General features: G+C 45.0%; 2 protein-coding genes across 2 annotated transcripts in view; one reads left to right on the forward strand and one right to left on the reverse strand.

The window, feature by feature from the left end:
* LOC147436100 (uncharacterized) overlaps positions 1-19,015 on the reverse strand; it is a 45,265-nt gene that overhangs the window by 6,822 nt on the left and 19,428 nt on the right. The gene's annotated exons all lie outside the window — the stretch shown is intronic.
* On the forward strand, positions 2,231-3,195 carry LOC147436101 (uncharacterized). The gene has a single exon (XM_086488823.1). The coding sequence runs from the start codon at positions 2,231-2,233 to the stop codon at positions 2,843-2,845; it is 615 nt and encodes a 204-aa protein (XP_086344949.1). The 3' UTR covers positions 2,846-3,195.

The following is a 19,015-nucleotide window of genomic DNA, read 5'->3' on the forward strand; positions in this document are numbered from 1 at the left end:
CAATGGAAAATTGGTTCCATCCAGCTTCTTGATATTGTAAAGAGCAGTGTCCTGTGATCCAGCCATAACTACTCTTCACAGTAGTTTACTTTCCTGGGAAAAATTCGGCAAAGTTTCCCCTGTAAACTGTCCTCTGAACCAATATCAACCTGTCAAATGAACCAAGAAAGCTTCAGATTTTGCAGAAGGGCCGTGTCTTCGCCTGTCGAATCTCACTCCAATCTGAGCAGGTGACTCTGGCTACCTGCAAATGCTGCCCCGAGCCTCGATCTGTGCTCTGATACCAGTTGAAGGAGTACGAGCAGAGGTGCGACGCGAGAGAGAGTGTGAGAAGAAGAGCACGACGATATGGTGAACTCGCTCTACTGTAATGTGTAGAGCATAGTGAGTTCTTATTAGGTTTTAACAAAAGAATATGTGTACATACCTGCCGGCCCGCCCACTTACCTGGGGGACCACATTGGGCTTTATACCCCAACAGTTGCATCAATTTAATGCTTAATTTGCAACAACTAAGAAGACAGGGAATAGCAAGGTTCTGACAGCAGCCATGTACCTTGCCGGTGATGCCATTAATTGGTACCACGCATGGCAAGAGACACGGTAGGTCGCGCACCTAGAGGAAGCTGACGAGGGCGTGCCCCTTTCCTTCAATTGGGCCGACTTCCAAGACAAGCTCAAGACGCGGTTTATGCCACCACAATACCTAGCACGGTTGAAAGACGATCGGCGCAATCTCAAGCAAAATGGTTTGTCTATTATATTTTCCTCTAATCGTGTTTTGCGGCTCGGCACCCAATTGCGCAAATCGGATGATGAGCGCAAGGAGGCTTTCATTTTCGGGTTGGACGACTATATCAGGTTTGATGTCGAAGTCCTCGACCCCATAGATCTCAATAAGGCGGTAGCGATTGCTTTCGCATAGGAGATGAAGCACAATAAGGGAAAGCCTAAGGAGAACAAGACTTTGCAAAGTATCTCTCAGACTTCTTAGAACGGTAAGAACGATAAGAATGGTAACTCCTCTGACCAATCTTCCTCTAGTCTCTCAGAAAAGAACTGACACAATGAAATTAAGGGTAAAGCTAGCACAATTGCTAAACCTAAGCTCACTCCATATGAAAAAGCAGCATAAGGAATTTTAGGAGGATACATCACGTCAAAAGAACAAAGCATTTATTCTAAGGAAGGTCGATGTTATCATTGTCACATCAAGGGTCACATAGAAAGAACATGTCCTAAGATTGAATCTAACGAATCTAAAGAACCCACAGAACTCACATCCTCTGTCAATGCCATAAATAAGAGCACTAATGTGACCCAAATTTCTCTTGATCCTCCCATTGATAGTCTCTCATTAACTGCTATGGTCATGTGAAGGGTCAGTGTTTTGTCATATTGTTTGATCCAGGCAGTATGCATGATGTGATAAGTGACTCTCTTGTCGAAAGAGCCCGCTTGGAGGTTCGCAAGACATCTCCTTTCGAGGTGTCGGGCTTCGCTCCCGGTATGGACTCTCTCATCACACAAGAGTGCCTTGATGTGTTTGTTGTTCACTGTTCAGCAAGCGTCTTTCCGCAGAAAATTTGTAGTATCTCCTCTCTCAGGATGTGATATGCTTTTAGGCATTCGATGGTTTCGTGAGCATAACCCTCTCATTTATAGGGCAGCTAATTCTTTCGCTTTCAGTGCCAAAAGTGACTCTCCCATTGTCATTCGTGGGGAAGAAGTTGTTCAATCTTCATCTCTCATTTCTAATGTGCAGGTGAAGATTGAAAAGAATCAAGAGAAGGAGACTCTATTAGTCTTGTCTTCTCCAAAGCACGACACACATGATTTGCATGATCAAGATGTGATTATTCACAAGCATGATGAATTGCAGGATATAGATGTGATTGTTCACACGGATGATGGTTTAGTTGATGCTTTTTCTAGTGAAGCTAACCTCATTGCAGATTCGATCAATCACCAAGAACCGATCTTGGCTCTTGAGTCGAGGTCCCAAGAACCCCCACAGGAAGTATTATGTGTTCGTATGATTAGTCAGCACGCATTGTTCGAGTGTTTCATTCATGACGGTTTCCTGTATTTTAGTCACCATCTTTATGTGTTCCCTTTCCATAGGCAAGCCATATTGTATGATGAACACAATTCACTCATGAATGAGCACGGATGTATGCGGATTACTCATGAAAAGATGAAATGTTTGTAATCAAGGAATTCCCATTTCATGTCTCTTCCTTGGCCTGACACAGTCTCAGAAAGAGCACAAGAAGGATTGAGTATCAAGCATCAGCATTTCCATTGTGATTTGCCACAGTTCATATATTTAGATCATAAAGACAAGTTTCAATTCCAATTTTTGCGTATGTTTGATGAACGGTTTGGCACTCCGTCTCTATGTTCATCTACATTGCATGCACGGTCTTTAAAGAAGACTAGTATTTTTCCAATCACTTTACATGGAATGGGGATGCTCATGTTTTTGTGTTGCAAGTGGTTTCAGGAATTTTCCTCCTTGAAGATTCTTGAAGAATGTAGATCCACGACTATAGCCGAAGTTGGAGCTTGGACGCAGCCACAGATGACTTTGTGTCGCTTTCAACGCGGCCCAAAGAAGCAAGCGTTGCAGACCTTTATGAAGTTTAAGTATCGCACGACCCACGCACCAGGTGGGTCGGCGAAGAGTCTTTTCCAGAATTCCGGACACTATTGGCGATCTCCCTCGATGCCATACAGTTCGGTACCAATACCTCACTTTAAAAAGGAGGGGATGTCACATGCACATCTAACCCTATATGTACATGGACAAGCTACTCCATGTCTAGGATTTAGATCAACTTAGGAAGTGTTTTGGCACCTTTGTGAGTCTATTCGCAGGCCGTGCATGTCAAGACACTTAGAGTAGTTGCATTTCCTCTGGTTGCACACAGCATAATCATCAGATTACACTCAGTACCCGTCAAGGGCATTTTACACTGCATAGAATCCATTTTTCCTATTTTAGCCAATTTTCACTTATTATTAAGTGACTTTGTTGGGAAACTAGGTAGGGCAATTTGGCTAAGGAAATATATAAGAAAGCTAGCGCTAGCACTTTCTGGCAGAAGAGGCAGCAGGGACCAAGTGTCTGGCAGTGCACCTCAGCAAGACCCCCGGTAGAACAGCCTAGCGTTTTCAGCCATCAAGAACAGCCTAGCATTTTCAGCATTTGTAGATCAACCCCAGCGTTTTGCAAGTTGTAGATCAGCCTAGCGACAACAGATTCTCTAGCGGTTTGCAGTAGATATCAACATCAGCTCTAGAGTTTTTGGAACAGCAAATCAGCCTAGCGTTTTGCAGTTCATTTACGATAGAACCACTTTCTGTTAGGTCTAAAGGCCCTCCTTGGCCTCCTTGTATACATTATTTTTACTCACTTATAGTGGGGGGTGGGAACCACCCCTTGGGCCATTTCAATGGCCCAACTTTATAATGTACCCTAACATATAATAACAAAAGATTGAGATAGCGTGCGGGCTGTTTTTTGTCGTACACGAATAGACCTGTGTCGAGCTCTCTCTCTCTCTCTCTCTCTCTCTCTCTCTCTCTCTCTCTCTCTCTCTCTCTCTCTCTCTCTCTCGTTCACAGCAAGAAGCTCCATCATCGCCTTCAAATTGGTATCAGAGCAAGGCTACGTGCCCTAGGCGATTCCCTCCCACGTAGGTAGCATTTTCTCTCCTGTGCAGATTTTCTCTCTCTAGAAACAACAGCGTAGGAGCTTTCTCTCTCTTCTTCAAGTACGGTACGGTGTCTACCATTGCTCACACGCTGAAAACAGAGAATTACATGTCCAAAACAGGTGTTTTTGGGCTGTTTTTGGCTAAAGCAGGCCATTTTCTGCATATTCAAGTGTATAAACAGCAACAACAGGTTTGCAGGTTAACATCGCGCACTTTGGGGAACTCAATTTCACGTTTGGAATTGGGGCTTTTTGCTTCTTTGCTGAAATTTGTCAAATTTCATCAATTTTTCGTGACAAAACTTAGGGCTTTTGCTAATTTCAACAAACACTATCAAGTTCACTCCTTACAAGTGCAGGTGACGAAGTTACAGTGGAGAATTGAGCAGTGAGAATTTGGGGCTTTTGCTGTTTTTGAAAATCCAACAAAATTTCACTTATGTACTTACATTTGTGGTCAATTTGAGCAGAGAGATTGAGGCTTGTGGAGCCTACAAGTGTTTATTCAATCATTTGAGCAACTTTCACCTCTTATGTGTATTGCCAAATGTACTTTATGCAGTGAAACTGTGGCATGTACAACATTGGGGTCATTGCAAATGCATTTGGTGATGTATACTTGATGCGAGGTTGCTCTATGCGTTAAGTTTGACATGCTCAATATTTTCTTGCTGAAAATTTTACTTTTAAAGTAAATTACAGCATTACAGTTGTTCTTGCAGACACTTTTACAGTGTTTACTTGCGTTTGCTCTTGCGGTTCAGTGCTTGTACTTCTTGGCTGAAAATTATCAGCTTTTGTTTTGTCTCATCATGGCTGACACTTCATCATCCTCGCACTCTAAAAGCCTCTTTGAGATCCGCAGGTTTGACAGTACAGGTTTGGAATTGTGGAAGGATCGCATACAGGGCATTCTTTTCTTGAAAGAGTGCGATGATGCATTGGCTGAAAATAAGCCAGAGGGTATGTCAGATGCAAATTGGACTAAGCTTAACAGGAAATCCATTACTTACATTAAGATAGTTGTGACTGATGATATTCTTGTTGATATCAAGGGGCTTGACACAGCTATGACTGTGTGGGATAAGCTTAAAGCTACTTAGAGAATACGACTCCTGTTAATCAGGTTCATCTCATGAGGAAGCTTGTAAGCTTAGTGCTTGATGAGTCCAAATCTGTCTCTGATCATTTGAATGCCTTTGCTGGAATTTTGAGTCAGTTGAGTGACTCAGGTCTACAGGCTTTTGAGGATGATAAGCTCAAGGCTATCTTTCTACTTATGACACTGCCAGAGTCTTGGGAAGCATTGGGCTTTTCTTTGAGAAACAACTCCAACTTGACCTATGATGGTGTGTGTGGTTCTATCCTCAATGAGGAGATTAGACGCAAGTCAAGTGGGAGTGGCAGTGGATCAGCCTATAATGTGCGTGGACGCAATGATAAAAGGCAAAATGTTGCAAATAAGCAAAGAAATCGCAGCAAAAGCAAGGAAAAACAGCAAGACATCACTTGCTATCAATGCGGAAGAAAGGGGCATAAAAAGCCCGATTGCAGGTTTTTTAAGAAAGAGCAGGAGCGCAAGAAGCAAATGAATGCAAAAGGCAAGAAAAATGATAAAGAGGGCAGCTCTACCCCTAAAGAAAGTGAGCCTGAAAAGGCAAATGTGATCTCTAGTGTTGTCATTAAAGAGATTGATAAAAATGAAGACACTAGTGATTTTTGGGTTGCATCTTCAGATCCACATGTCATGACTATTGAGGATATGCATATCACTAAGCATGATGTGATAGATGCTTTGCTTTCTACTCATGATGGCCTGTCACAATCTTGGATTGTTGACAGTGGTGCCTCTTTTCATGTAACCCCCTCTTTGGAGTGTTTTGCCTCATACACTGCAGGAAACCTTGGAAAAGTGTATTTGGGCAATAACTGTGCTTGTGACATTGAGGGAGTTGGCACCACACACCTAGCACTTGATAATGGCGAGGGACTCACTCTTCGTGATGTTAGGTATGTGCCTCGTATCAAGAAGAGTTTGCTTTCAGTTAGGCAGTTGGATAGCAAAGGCTTCTTCACTACTTTTGGTGGTGGCATGTGGAAGATCCAAAAGGGATCTATGCTTATTACTAGAGGCAGTAAGAAGGGTACTTTATACTATCTGCATTGCAAGGCATTACTTGGCCGTTTTGTCGCAATTGTAGAAGTGCAATCACACATGGAGCTTTGGCATAAGCGTCTTGGACATATCAGTCATAAGGGGTTGCAGACACTTTCCTCCCTTGGTAGGATTGATGTAAAAAGCTCTAAACTTGATTTTTGTGATGATTGTTTACTTGAGAAGCATGTAAAAGCTTCTTACTCTCATGGAGCCTCTAAAAAGGCTAGTATTTTGGATCTCGTACATTCTGATGTATGCACAATGCCAATAAAAACTCATGGTGGTTCTCGTTACTTTGTGTCTTTCATTGATGATTGTTCACGTAAACTATGGGTTTATTTGCTTAAGGATAAGAGTGAGGTTTTAAATGCATTTAAAAAGTTCTATGCCTTTGTTTGTACTCAAAAGGGTTTGAAACTTAAATGCATACGTACAAATAATGGGGGGGAGTATGTTTCTAAAGACTTTAATGTTGTTTGTGGTGAGAATGGATTTAAAAGGGAGCTCACTGCCCCTTATAATCCATCTTCAAATGGTGTGGCGGAGCATATGAATCGCACGCTATGTGAGAAGATTCGATGCATGCTGTCTACAACTAATCTCTCGAATTTGTTTTGGGGAGAGGCACTTAAAACCGCGGTGCATATATGCAACCAATCTCCACATCGTGCACTTGATGGTGGCATTCCTAAAGAGGTTTGGTCTGGCAAACCGAGTTCATATGACCACTTGAAAGTTTTTGGTTGTGAATGCTATGTACATGTGTCTGTTGACTTGAGAACCAAACTCGGTATGAAATCCTTGAAAGGCATCTTCTTGGGTTACGGAGATGAAGGTGAAATCGGATATAGAGTTTGGATTCCGGGGTCACATAAGGTAATTCGCAGTCGGGATGTGGTATTTAATGAACTTAAGCTGCTGAAAAATGCCACATCCAGTGACTTGGATAAGAAAAAGGTGAAATTTCAACATGATCAATCACATCCACAGCCATTTTCTACTGAAAATTCAGCTCCTTTTGATGCTGATCATGAGGGCTAGCGTGCTATCATTGAGCCAGATGATAATGGACAGCAGGGGGATGCTGAAATTCAGTCTGAGGGTCAAAATCAGCATGCTGAAAATCAGTTACAGCAGCCTGAAAATCAATTACAGTAGGGTATAAATGCTGAAAATCAGCCTCTAATTGATGGGGTTAATGTTCCACATTATGTAGACCCATTGCCGGTAAACATAGATCATTGGGTGAGGAGGTCTACGCGTCAGAGACGTCAACCAGAGAGGTTTCAGCCATCTTTGGATTGTATTTTGTTGACTGATGAGGGAGAGCCTCTTACATACAAAGAGGCCCAGTCCTATGAAGATAAGAGTAAGTGGAAGCTTGCTATGAAATCTGAGATGCAATCACTGTATGCAATAATACATGGGAGCTTGTGCCTTTGCCCAAAGGAAGGAAGGCTATTCCTAACAAGTGGGTTTATAAGGTCAAATGTGTTGATGACAAACCCAAGTACAAAGCACATCTAGTTGCTAAGGGTTATGCACAGAAGGAAGGCATTGATTTCCAGGAGATTTTTTCACCTGTGGTGAAGATGTCTACTCTCCGTGTGCTGTTTGCTTTATGTGCTATCTTGGATTTGGAGCTGGATCAACTCGATGTGATCACTGCTTTCTTACATGGTGACTTGGATGAGGAGTTGTACATGCAACAGCCTGAGGGCTTTGTCATTCCAGGGAAAGAGCATTTGGTATGCAAATTGAAACATAGCTTGTATGGGTTGAAACAATCCCCTAGACAGTGGTACAAGAAATTTGATACTTTTATGCTCAACCATGGGTTCAAACGCAGCCATGCAGATCACTGCCTTTACACTAAAAATGCTCCTGATGGTAGTCTTATTGCGCTAGTCCTATATGTGGATGACATGTTGATTGCTGGCAAGCATAAGGAGACTTTGAATGCTTTGAAAAGGGAGTTGAATTCAGCTTTCTCAATGAAAGATTTGGGTGCAGCTGAACATATTTTGGGTATGCGTATTACGAGGGATAGAAAGAAGCGTCTTCTTTCCCTTTCTCAAGACAAGTACATCAAGAAAGTGCTTGAGAGATTAATATGGCTGATGCTAAGCCTCTTGGTGTGCCTTTACCTTCGCACACAAAGCTTAGCAAGCTTGATTGCCCAAAAGATGATGTAGCTGCCCATGCTATGAAAGGCATTCCTTATGCTTCAGGTTGTGGTTCATTGATATATGCCATGGTTGCTACACGACCAGACATTGCTTATGCAGTGGGAGTTGTTAGCAGGTTTATGTCTAATCTTGGCAAACCACATTGGGAGGCAGTGAAAGGCATTTTCAGGTACTTAAAAGGTACACAGGACACATGTATATGTTATGGAAAGGGTACATTATCACTGCGGGGTTTCTGTGATTCGGACATGGCAGGTGATCTTGACACTAGAAAGTCTACTAGTGGATATGTATATAAATGATTGTGGCATTGAGCACTACAGAGGCTGAATATATTTCAGCCACAGAGGCTTCTAAAGAAGCTATTTGGCTTGGCAGGTTGGTCAGAGATTTTGGTCTTCCTGCATATGCTCCAGTACTTGGTTGTGATAGTCAAAGTGCTTTATGCCTGGCTAAAAATGCCATGTTTCATGCTCGTACCAAACACATTGATGTGCGGTACCATTTTATACGACAGGTCTTGGATGATGGCCTTGTCACACTGACAAAGGTCAAGACACAGGATCTAAGTGTCTTGCTAAGACACAACATCAACATTGCTTACACTTAATGGGAGTTACTTAAAGGTACCACATCGGGCCTTTAAGTGGGAGGTTGTTGGGTCTCCTTGGCCTCCTTGTATACATTATTTTTACTCACTTATAGTGGGGGGTGGGAACCACCCCTTGGGCCATTTAAATGGCCCAACTTTATAATGTACCCTAACATATAATAACAAAAGATTGAGATAGCGTGCGGGCTGTTTGTCGTACGCAAATAGACCTCTCTCTCTCTCTCTCTCTCTCTCTCTCTCTCTCTCTCTCTCTCTCTCTCTCTCTCTCGTTCACAGCAAGAAGCTCCATCATCGCCTTCACTTTCTGCATCAACGTTTTGCATTTTCAGCAGTTAGGGTCCGTACCGCCGCCCCCAAACCTCGCAGATCTGACCTTCCCGACTTAAAAATACTTCACAACTTTAAACTTTGAGCCGACACAACCCACCGTAGTTCCATGCCTAGAGGCGTTGGCCCAAAATCTGACGCCCCTTTCAATATTTAATTTTATATTAACAATCGAGCAAGGTACAACACCCGAGAGGTTCTCTATTCTCAAAGACTCTACGTCCAGATGCTCTAAAGAGTGAGGCCCTTGGGGCTTATTTATTCTTACAAGAGATGCCCAAAAAGCAACACCCCAAAAGCTGTTAAACTCAAAAGCAGTCAATCCAAAAAGCATCTGATCTAAAATCTGCCCCAATAACCAGTTTGCGCAATTTGCAGAAATCCGTATAGGCTGCCACATCATCACCTGTTAGCGCAAGTGACGGAAGTCCGTATTGTCTGCCATGTCAGGATGTCAGTGTGAAATCCGAGGGTTCCATACGGTCGTGTTCACGTAAGCAGAAGTGCCATGTCATCCATTTGTGTCAATTGGGCTACAACACCCCCGAAGGGAATGATACATGAGAGGAGACTCTCCCAGCTGAAAATATGTACAAATGTAGGCTAGATCAGGAAAGTGGGTGGTAATGCCATCGGGGGGTCCCCTTCTCAATAGTGAAGAAGGGGCCCGAACTCCATAGTCGCAAGAAGGCTTGATGACGCTCCCTCATGCGATCCGATCCATCCTAAAGCTGGCCAAACTGGCCGCGTAGGGTGTGTTTGAGCTCTAGCCAAATGTCTCGTACTGTCTTGGCAAGTGGAACTGCTCTGTCCTCAAAAATGCAAAAGCAACAGGCCCGCCATATGAACCACAGTGTCATGCTGCTGATGAGGGCCCATCAGCCGTCGGCCTCCTGTCTCCACTCCTGGGGGGGCACCTCCAAGGCTGGGCGTAGTCGTGGTTGGCCATCCTGTATCTCTATCATCATGCTGATTGACTCTGTCTTGTAGTGGAGTGCTAGGCCCGTGAGGGTGGACCATCCTGCCGAGGGGAGCAAACCAATGATTTGCAGCCATATCTGTTGTGCCATGGGACAGTCCCATAGGCAATGCCTCTGTGCCTCTCTATGATGACCACATGCTCACGTTGAAGGGTGGCCACTGTGCTCCAACTAGTTGCCCACTGCTATGACCCTGTGAGCAACCAGCCATTGGAACATCGTGGCTCTCTTGGGTTTCCGGTTGTCCCAGAGACGCGTCCAAAATTCTCTCAAGAACTCAGGTAAGAGGCCCTCCCTCTGCCAGTGGTCCGCTGCTGCTGGAGAGATCTCACGTTGAGCAGTCAGCATGTGACAGCCCAAGCGGGCAGTGTACTGAAAAAAGAGAATCCGTGGGTGGTCTCTAGCAATGAAGGGATCTCGCCAAAACCACTCTCCAAGATCCCACTGAACAGGGGCTAGGGAGCGGCTCTCCAAAGCCCCCAGTCTCCATCCTCCTCTCTCTAAGTTGGCTGGGTCGTGGTCGAGACGCATGATCTTGCACTGACGCCCAACACTCTGATCAGCTCGAAGTAGCACTCTGAGATCTCTAGTGGCTCCGATAGGACACGATGCTATCTGCCCTTACTCTGAACCTTGAAGAAGAGACAAATGCCACTGGCAGAGCACGCCTTAACTGCAATCAAGACCTCCAGTCTAGTAAATGCGCCCATCCAATGGGGAGCCATGGACGCAAGAGGTGCATGCCAGTCAGCAGGAATGGCCTTTAAAACATCCTTACTCAAGGCTCCACGCATACCACGCAGTCTGTCGCTGTGTAACTCCTCTGGCAATGAGCTGAAGTGCAGCCAATCCCCAAAAGTACTAGCAGGGCCCTTTGCTAAGGCCCCGCAAGAAACATGTGGCGGACTCCCTACCATATGATCCCTCTCTGTGCGAACCAAGGGGTTCCAGATCAGTGGCTGCCTCAAGGGCTCCTCCAAGCATCTCGGCTCATGCTGCTCTAAGCTCTCCTTCAGCTGCTCCCAAGAGCGAAGTATACTCAATGCAAAGCGATCCTCCCAGCCTCTACTCAGTCCCACTCTGTGAATCTTTGTGAAGATCCATCGTGTAGGCGGACCCCATGGAGCGCCTGCCTGTGGAACTTTGTGTTGAATCCTCCGGTTGGTAGCTGGGCTTTGCTCCTAGAAGAAGTCCTTTGACAATGAACTTCCAAAGCAGAGCTCTACTCTATCGTGTTGGGTGATTGATCCCGAGGCATCCCTAAGATCGAGGAAGTGTAATGACCTACCAAGAGACCTTGGCCCCTATTGACTGTGTATCACGCCCCGACCACAAAAAATTCTTGATCAACCGCTGAAGCTGGTTGATGCAAGAACTCCAAAAGATCCAGTAGGACGTGATGTCAATGCCTTTCTTCTGCTTTTTCCCGTGCTTTTTAGCTTTGTTTTGCACGTCAAAAAGCTGAGCAATCCGTGCATCAACCACCTCTTTTAATTCCTTCTCTGAATACTTCTTGTGAGCAGAAGGATTCTTGAGAGCGGGTTTTGGGGGTGGTGTTGTGGTTTTCTGCCACTGCGCCTGCACCTCCTAGAAAGAAGTCTCGCTCATATATTTTGCAAATTTTGGGTCCTTCGCAAAATTGAGCATCATCTTTGTTGCATCGCTGATCAGTTGACGATGCTCTATCTCTCGATGCTCCGCCTGAGTAGGCCAAGGTGGGTCATACTCCTTGCCTGAATCTTCGTTGTCATCCCTTCCCGCATCTCCGGATGCAGAGGGAGTCGACTGATCTTTGCCTGAAGCCATAGGTGCCGCAGAAAAAAATTCGGATCGGATTTCTCGTAGAAGAGAAATCGGCTGTGCTCTGATACCACTGTAACAGACTTGGACACTCCAAGTCAAGAATCTACCGTGACAGCACCAAATAACCACTTCAAAACAATTCACAATTTACTCGACACTGGCCCGGCGGAATTCCATGCTGAAATTGGCCCGAGGGCGGTAGGCATTGGCTTTCACCCGAAATTTCTTTACTTTAGACACACACACAGAGCACTTTGCAAAAAGAACCTGCGACGGGAATTAACACTTGAATACACACATGGCTCAGAAGCTAGAATGCCCCGAGCAGACGCCGACAACCTGTAGGCCCCAAAATTGGCACCCCTTTCGGTATTTCTTTATTCTTTGAGAGGGTAAATTTACAAGTAGAGTCCTGGGGATCCTTTGTCTATATCCAACTAGATACCACTTGATTTGGCCAAATTTCGGCAACATAACAGCCCCAAAACTTGCAAGAAACCAATTCCCCTGCTGGAACTCACTTCCACTTGCATAAACCCTCTGATTCCTGCCCAAAAACAGTAAATTCAGCACGCTGTATTTACTGGTTTTTGCCCTGTTTTCAGCCCCAAACAGTCCCCTAACTGTCCTCTGCCAGTGGGGCACTATTCCCAATGGTTCTGGCGTCCGTATGGCTGAAAAACAGTCAATTTACAGCGCATACACAGCGCTGAAAACGCACCTGTACGGTGAGGTTATGACCCTCAACGGTTCCTGCTTTAGAGTCCTGTTCCTGCTCAAGAAGCCTCTTGCCTCAGCACAAAAGCATGAACCCACACAGCTGTACATCAGTCAAATGAAGAGCCCTCTTGTGGGACATCACATAACTGCACGTAGGGGAGAGAGAGAGCAATGTATAGTGTGCAGGGCATCACTCCTAGCACCACATTGTACATGGGACGGAAAGAAAGCACTCCATAGCTCTTAACCTGTGACCAGTTCTCAAAGAAGCATCCCCCCAGCGTAAATCGAGCGCCCCCTCTTCTGCCCTTAACTTGTAATGCATCTGTGAACAAATAGATGCAAAACGGGGGAGATTTCCATGGCTGCCAATACCTGTGTATCGCTGAAAACGCAGCAAAACAACCCTATAAACACGCATCCGATGCCTTACAATGCTGAAAATGAGCTCCTTAGTCTTAGGTAAAGTCATGGAAAGCTCAAAAATGGAGAGAGATGGCTGAAAATCAGAGTTATCAGCCTCCAAAACTGCTCCAAAGAGTCAGTTACGAGTTTTGTTCTCCCAAACGTGGTAAATTGACCAAAAAGTGCCACTTGGCACTCATGCATGCAATTTCTCCGCATTGGGATTCCCGCTTAAAAATTGTTGGGATCGGAGAGCACACACACAGAGAGCCAACACGAAGAAGGAGATAGACACAGTGTGTGGCGGGGCGGTACTCGCACTACAATGTGTAGTTATGAGTATAGTTATTATGAATGAGTAAATGAATGGCTGTACATGGGCGGCTGAACAACGGGCAGCCGGGCACACGGGCCTTTAACCCAACAATCTCCCACTTAAAGGCAGTGTGCCTTTAAAGTGGCCAAAGTACAGCAAAAGAAGTCAAGCCATACCCATCAGCAATCTGCAGTGTGCAAACCGCTGTGAGGCTAACGACTTCGTGAGTAGATCAGCAGGGTTATCGTCAGTGTGTACCTTGACAAGCTCTATGCGCTTGTCCTCTAGCACCTCTCGTATGAAGTGATACCTCACCTCAATGTGCTTTGTCTTCGCATGGAAGACAGGATTCCGTGCCAATGCTATGGCACTCTGGCTATCACAATGTAGAATCGGAGCATCACAAGCCATACCAAGATCTCCCACTAGTCGTGAGAGCCATACGGCCTCCTTGGCAGCCTCAGTGGCAGCCATATATTCAGCCTCTGTAGTGCTCAAAGCAACGCATGGCTGTAAACGTGATGCCCACGAAACCGGTCCACCTGCAACTGTGAACACATAGCCGCTAGTAGACTTCCTCGAGTCCACTGACCCTGCATAGTCTGAATCTGTATATCCGCAAACAGACATATCCTTCTCACCATAACATAGGGACAACTCTGAAGTCCCTCTCAAGTATCTGAGAATACCTCTCACTGCATCCCAATGACGATTGCCCGGGTTAGACATGTACCTGCTAACCACACCAACTGCATGAGCAAGATCTGGACGCGTAGCCACCATGGCATACATCAAGGAACCAGCAACTGACGCATAGGGAATCTGAGACATCTCTGTAGTCTCCAAATCTGTCTGAGGGCAGTCATCATGGCTGAGTTTTACATATGGAGGCAACGGGGTACTAATGGCCTTCCCCCCTTCCATATGAAAACGCTCAAGCACCCTGTCAATGTACTCTTTCTGACTAAGAAAGAGCATCTTGCGAGAACGATCACGAGTGATCCGCATACCCAAAATATGACTGGCATCCCCAAGATCCTTCATGGAAAAGGTCTCATGTAGCCTATGTTTCAAGGCATCCACATCAGAAATACACTTCCCTGCGATCAGCATGTCATCCACATACAAAACCAAAACAATAAGACTACCATCTGCAGCCTTGCGAGTATAGAGGCATGGGTCCTCATAACTGCGTACATAACCCAATGAACTCATGAATGCATCAAACTTACGATACCATTCACGAGATGATTGCTTCAGCCCATACAAGGTCTTAAGAAGCCGGCATACCATCTTCTTTGAACCATGAATAACAAACCCACTTGGTTGCTCCATGTACAAATCCTCGTGCAAGTCCGGATGTAAGAAAGCTGTCTTTACATCCATTTGCTTCAACTCCATGTCTTCTGTAGCTACCAAGGCAAACAACATACGCAAAGTAGACATCTTCACCACTGGGGAGAAGATCTCGTCAAAATCAATGCCCTTCTGTTGCTTGAATCCTTTAGCCACAAGCCTTGCTTTGTACCTAGGCTTTGAATCCATTGAACACAATTTTATCTTGTAAACCCACTTGCATGGTAGTGCCTTCTTACCCTTTGGCAAAGGAGTAAGCTCCCACGTTTTATTTTGGATCAACGAATCCATCTCTGACTGCATAGCCTGCTCCCACTTGAGCTTGTCAACACTAGACATGGCCTCATCATAACATGATGGCTCCCCGCAATCAGTCAACAATACATAATCCATAGAAGGCACAAAACGCTGAGGCTGTCTTGCACGCCGCTCTGAACGCCTCAAAGACTGTGCAGAAGGTGCATCTGGCTGTCCCACATCTACATGATCTCCCAACAAGGGCTGATCTGGCTGTCCCACATCTACATGATCTCCCAACAAGGGCTGATCTCCCACTTGAGGGTCAATGGGCTGCCCACGAGCAGCCATGGGACCATCATACCGATGACCATCCTCCTCAAATATCACATGCCGAACCTCAACCGTTCGCGGTGATGCTCTATACATAGAGTCCTCATGAAAAACAACATCATGGCTGCGCACAATCTTCCTGTCAATAGGATCCCACAATCGATAACCCATCTCACCAGAGCTACCATAACCCAAGAAGATACATCTCTTGCTCTTTGGATCCAATTTGCTGCGTTTTGCCTTAGGTACATGTACATAAGCTTCACAGCCAAAAACACGAAGGTGACCATACGAAGGTGGCAAACCTGTCCATACCTCTTCAAGCACTTTGAAGCCCAAAGGAACACTAGGTGAACGATTTATCAAATGCACAGAAGTGGCAACAGCTTCAGCCCAAAATCCATTTGACAAACCAGCCATAGAAAGCATACTACGGACTTTTTCCTGTATAGTCCTGTTCATGCGCTCTGCCACACCATTTTGAGGAGGTGTATAGGGAGCACTAAGCTCGCGCCGTATACCCTTCTCAACACATAATGTTGTGAATGCATGAGACATAAATTCACCCCCATTGTCCGTACGTAAGCACTTCAACTTACAACCTGATTGGTTCTCAACAAGAGCCAACCATTGCTTAAATATATCAAACACCATATCCTTCTTACGAATGGGGTATGCCCATACCTTCCTGCTAGCATCATCAATGAACGTAACAAAGTACATAGCACCTCCAAGAGAAGCATTGGGCATCGGCCCACATACATCACTATGCACCAAAGCTAGCTTTTCCAAAGATCTGTGTGGAACACTTTTCTTATGAGAAGACCGAGCATGTCGACCATAAAGGCAATGCTCACAAAACTCAAAACCACCAAAATCTGAAACGGGAATGTAATCCGCACGTGCCAACAACTTCAAACCTTTTAGTGACATATGCCCCAAACGCTGATGCCATAAAGAAGCAGGAGGTTGCTCAGTGATCCCCACAATGTGATCAGCCACACTAGCTACACAAAGGGAATACAACGTATTCCTCTTAGCACCTTTAACCAAAACAAGGCTGCCCTTGGTGATCTTCCAACCTCCATCACCAAAAGATACATTGAAACCAAGTGAATCCAACTGACCCACACTAATCAAGCTTTTTGCAAGAGCCGACACATGACGCACACGCTGCAAGACAAACGTAGTAGAGTTTGGCATAGCCAAATGAATATCCCCAATGCCATGAATCTGCATAGAACGCCCATCGGCAATCCTGACAGTACCTGTGCTCGAAGCATCGTAGTCATGAAACCACGACCTATGAGGCGTAACGTGAAAAGAAGCACCACTGTCAATGACCCAATCCATAGGCATACTACGCTCATGAGTGAGAAGAAAAGCGTCATCAAAATAGGATGCAAGCAACACATCACCAAGCTCTTCACTAGTAGCACTAGTCGGAGCACATACATGGTCATCTTGAGAGCTACACTCTCCCTGTGTTGCATTTAACTCCTCAATCTTGACATTGGATTTAGGCTTGTCCTTAGCATCATGGTCTTTCTTCTTACCATCTCCATTTTCCCTTTTCCACTTGTAACAATCCTTTTTGAAATGGCCTTTTCTACCACAATGAAAACATTCCACATCCTTTTTACTTGTGCCTGCACGGGACTTGCTTCTAGATTTACCCCTGTTGGACTTATACTTGTCCATAGTCCTGCCTCTGATAACCATTGCACTAGAAGACTTACTACCTGCATTATTCTTTCGATTAATCTCTTCCGTGAGAAGACTAGACTCCACATTAGTACTTGTCAACTCATTCGCAGGAACCGAGTTACTTATGGCTGTCCTAAATGTGTCCCATGACTCAGGCAACGTGACAAGTAAAAACATAGCTTTTACATTTTCCTCAAACGTAATTTCCTGCGTAGCAAGTTGGCTGAAAATTGTATTGAACTCATTCAAATACGCATTCATGGAAGCACCTTCCTCCATTCGCAAATCAATAAGCTTTTTAATCCAATACACCATAGAAGCAGCCGAATGCTTATCATACATATCGCAAATCCGCTGCCATAGCTCATAAGCTCCACCCTGTGCATCTTTCACATTGTAATAAACAGACTTTGAAAGGGAAAGCCTAATGGTAGACCTGCACATCTCATCCAACTCCTCCCAATCATCCCTCTCCATGTTCTCTGGCTTAACTCCCTGAAACTTTAGAGGTCGAATCTGTTTCTTCTGCACCAAGACATCCCAAATCTGATCTTTCCAATATGAGAAGTTAGCACCATCCAACTTCTCAATATTGAAAACTGTGTCCTCTTTAGTGCCCATTACAACAAGAATGCAACAATGAGAAACCTGTAACCAACCAACAAACTGCCACAACAAAGTAGTGTTGCAAATCTGACAACACCTGCTGCTCAATCAAAAAGCAAACGCATAGAGTATAAATCAGCCCATAATATGGTCAAAAAACGTACGTAGAAATCCACAAACAAATGCATAAACCCGTGACACCTGTAACTCAACCGGCCTAGGCAAACTGTGCCACAAAATGCATCAACAATGAGCTGTCATAGAGGCATAAACATACTCCATGTCTGAATAACCACAATAGAGACATAAGCTGACCAAGCTTACACAAATCCGTGAGCATAAATGGATCCAAGTGAGCATATAACCAATGCACAAGCTCAACGAAATCCAATCTCTACTGTCAGCCAAGTACCTATCCGTACTCAAACCGCAACACTGCAAGCAAGAGCAAACCCGCTCTATGTATAAGTGAACCAAATCTCCACAATATCATGCATAAAGAGTGTCTGTCAAACTGCCATATCCACATCCATCAACATACATAGATGATGTAAACCTGTAGCTCAAGAACACGCATAAACAGACTGCCGAGAAGAGTAGAAGCTCCCACTCAAACCACAACCATATACATGGCTGTCCCACAGTCAAAATACATGTTTTGTAACCACAGAAGAGACCTGTATCCAAAGCTCCCTGTAACCTGTAACCTGTACCCGTAACCGTACCTGTACCTGTAGTCGAAGAAGACAATGTCGCCAAAACTCCCACTCTTTCTGTGTGTATGAGGCCACTCCAAGAAGAGGCTACACACTCTCAAATGAGCTGTGGGCTCACGTAAGTGGAAGACACTACAACAATGGCACCTGTAATGGCTATGGAAGCTCTGGCAGCAGAAAACTACCAAAGAGAGCTGAAAAACGCAGCTCCTAGTCTGTAGCTCGGATGGGATTTCTGATGGCACGAATGGCTCCGAAAGGGGGGTTAAACCACAGGACACCTGCTGAAAATACTCGCGGAGTGCTGAACCTTCCAATGCCAAGCTCAGAAAAACCTTCTGCTCTTTAGAAATGCGCGCGTGCGCGAAACCGAAAAACGGCAATGAAACAGCAGCAAGTTTCAACACACTCAACAATGATGATGAAGCTCTCAATGCTCTCACTACCAAGCTCTGATACCACTTGTTGGGATCGGAGAGCACACACACAGAGAGCCAACACGAAGAAGGAGATAGACACAGTGTGTGGCGGGGCGGTACTCGCACTACAATGTGTAGTTATGAGTATAGTTATTATGAATGAGTAAATGAATGGCTGTACATGGGCGGCTGAACAACGGGCAACCGGGCACACGGGCCTTTAACCCAACAAAAATCTCTCAACTGGTGCATCAATTGACTTCGCAGCAGAGTTGTAAAATGTTCCCCTAGTCATATCGGAGGTAATGACGCTGTCAGAAGTTTTTTGGAGCAAGGGATTGCGCATATGTACATATACAAGCATGGTGCATCAAATAAAGGATTGCCCAATTTCCATAGCCAGGTGGTT

Source organism: Adiantum capillus-veneris, chromosome 18 (genome assembly GCF_014529385.1).
Source record: "Adiantum capillus-veneris isolate H3 chromosome 18, ASM1452938v2, whole genome shotgun sequence".
Classification (NCBI taxonomy): Eukaryota; Viridiplantae; Streptophyta; class Polypodiopsida; order Polypodiales; family Pteridaceae; genus Adiantum; species Adiantum capillus-veneris.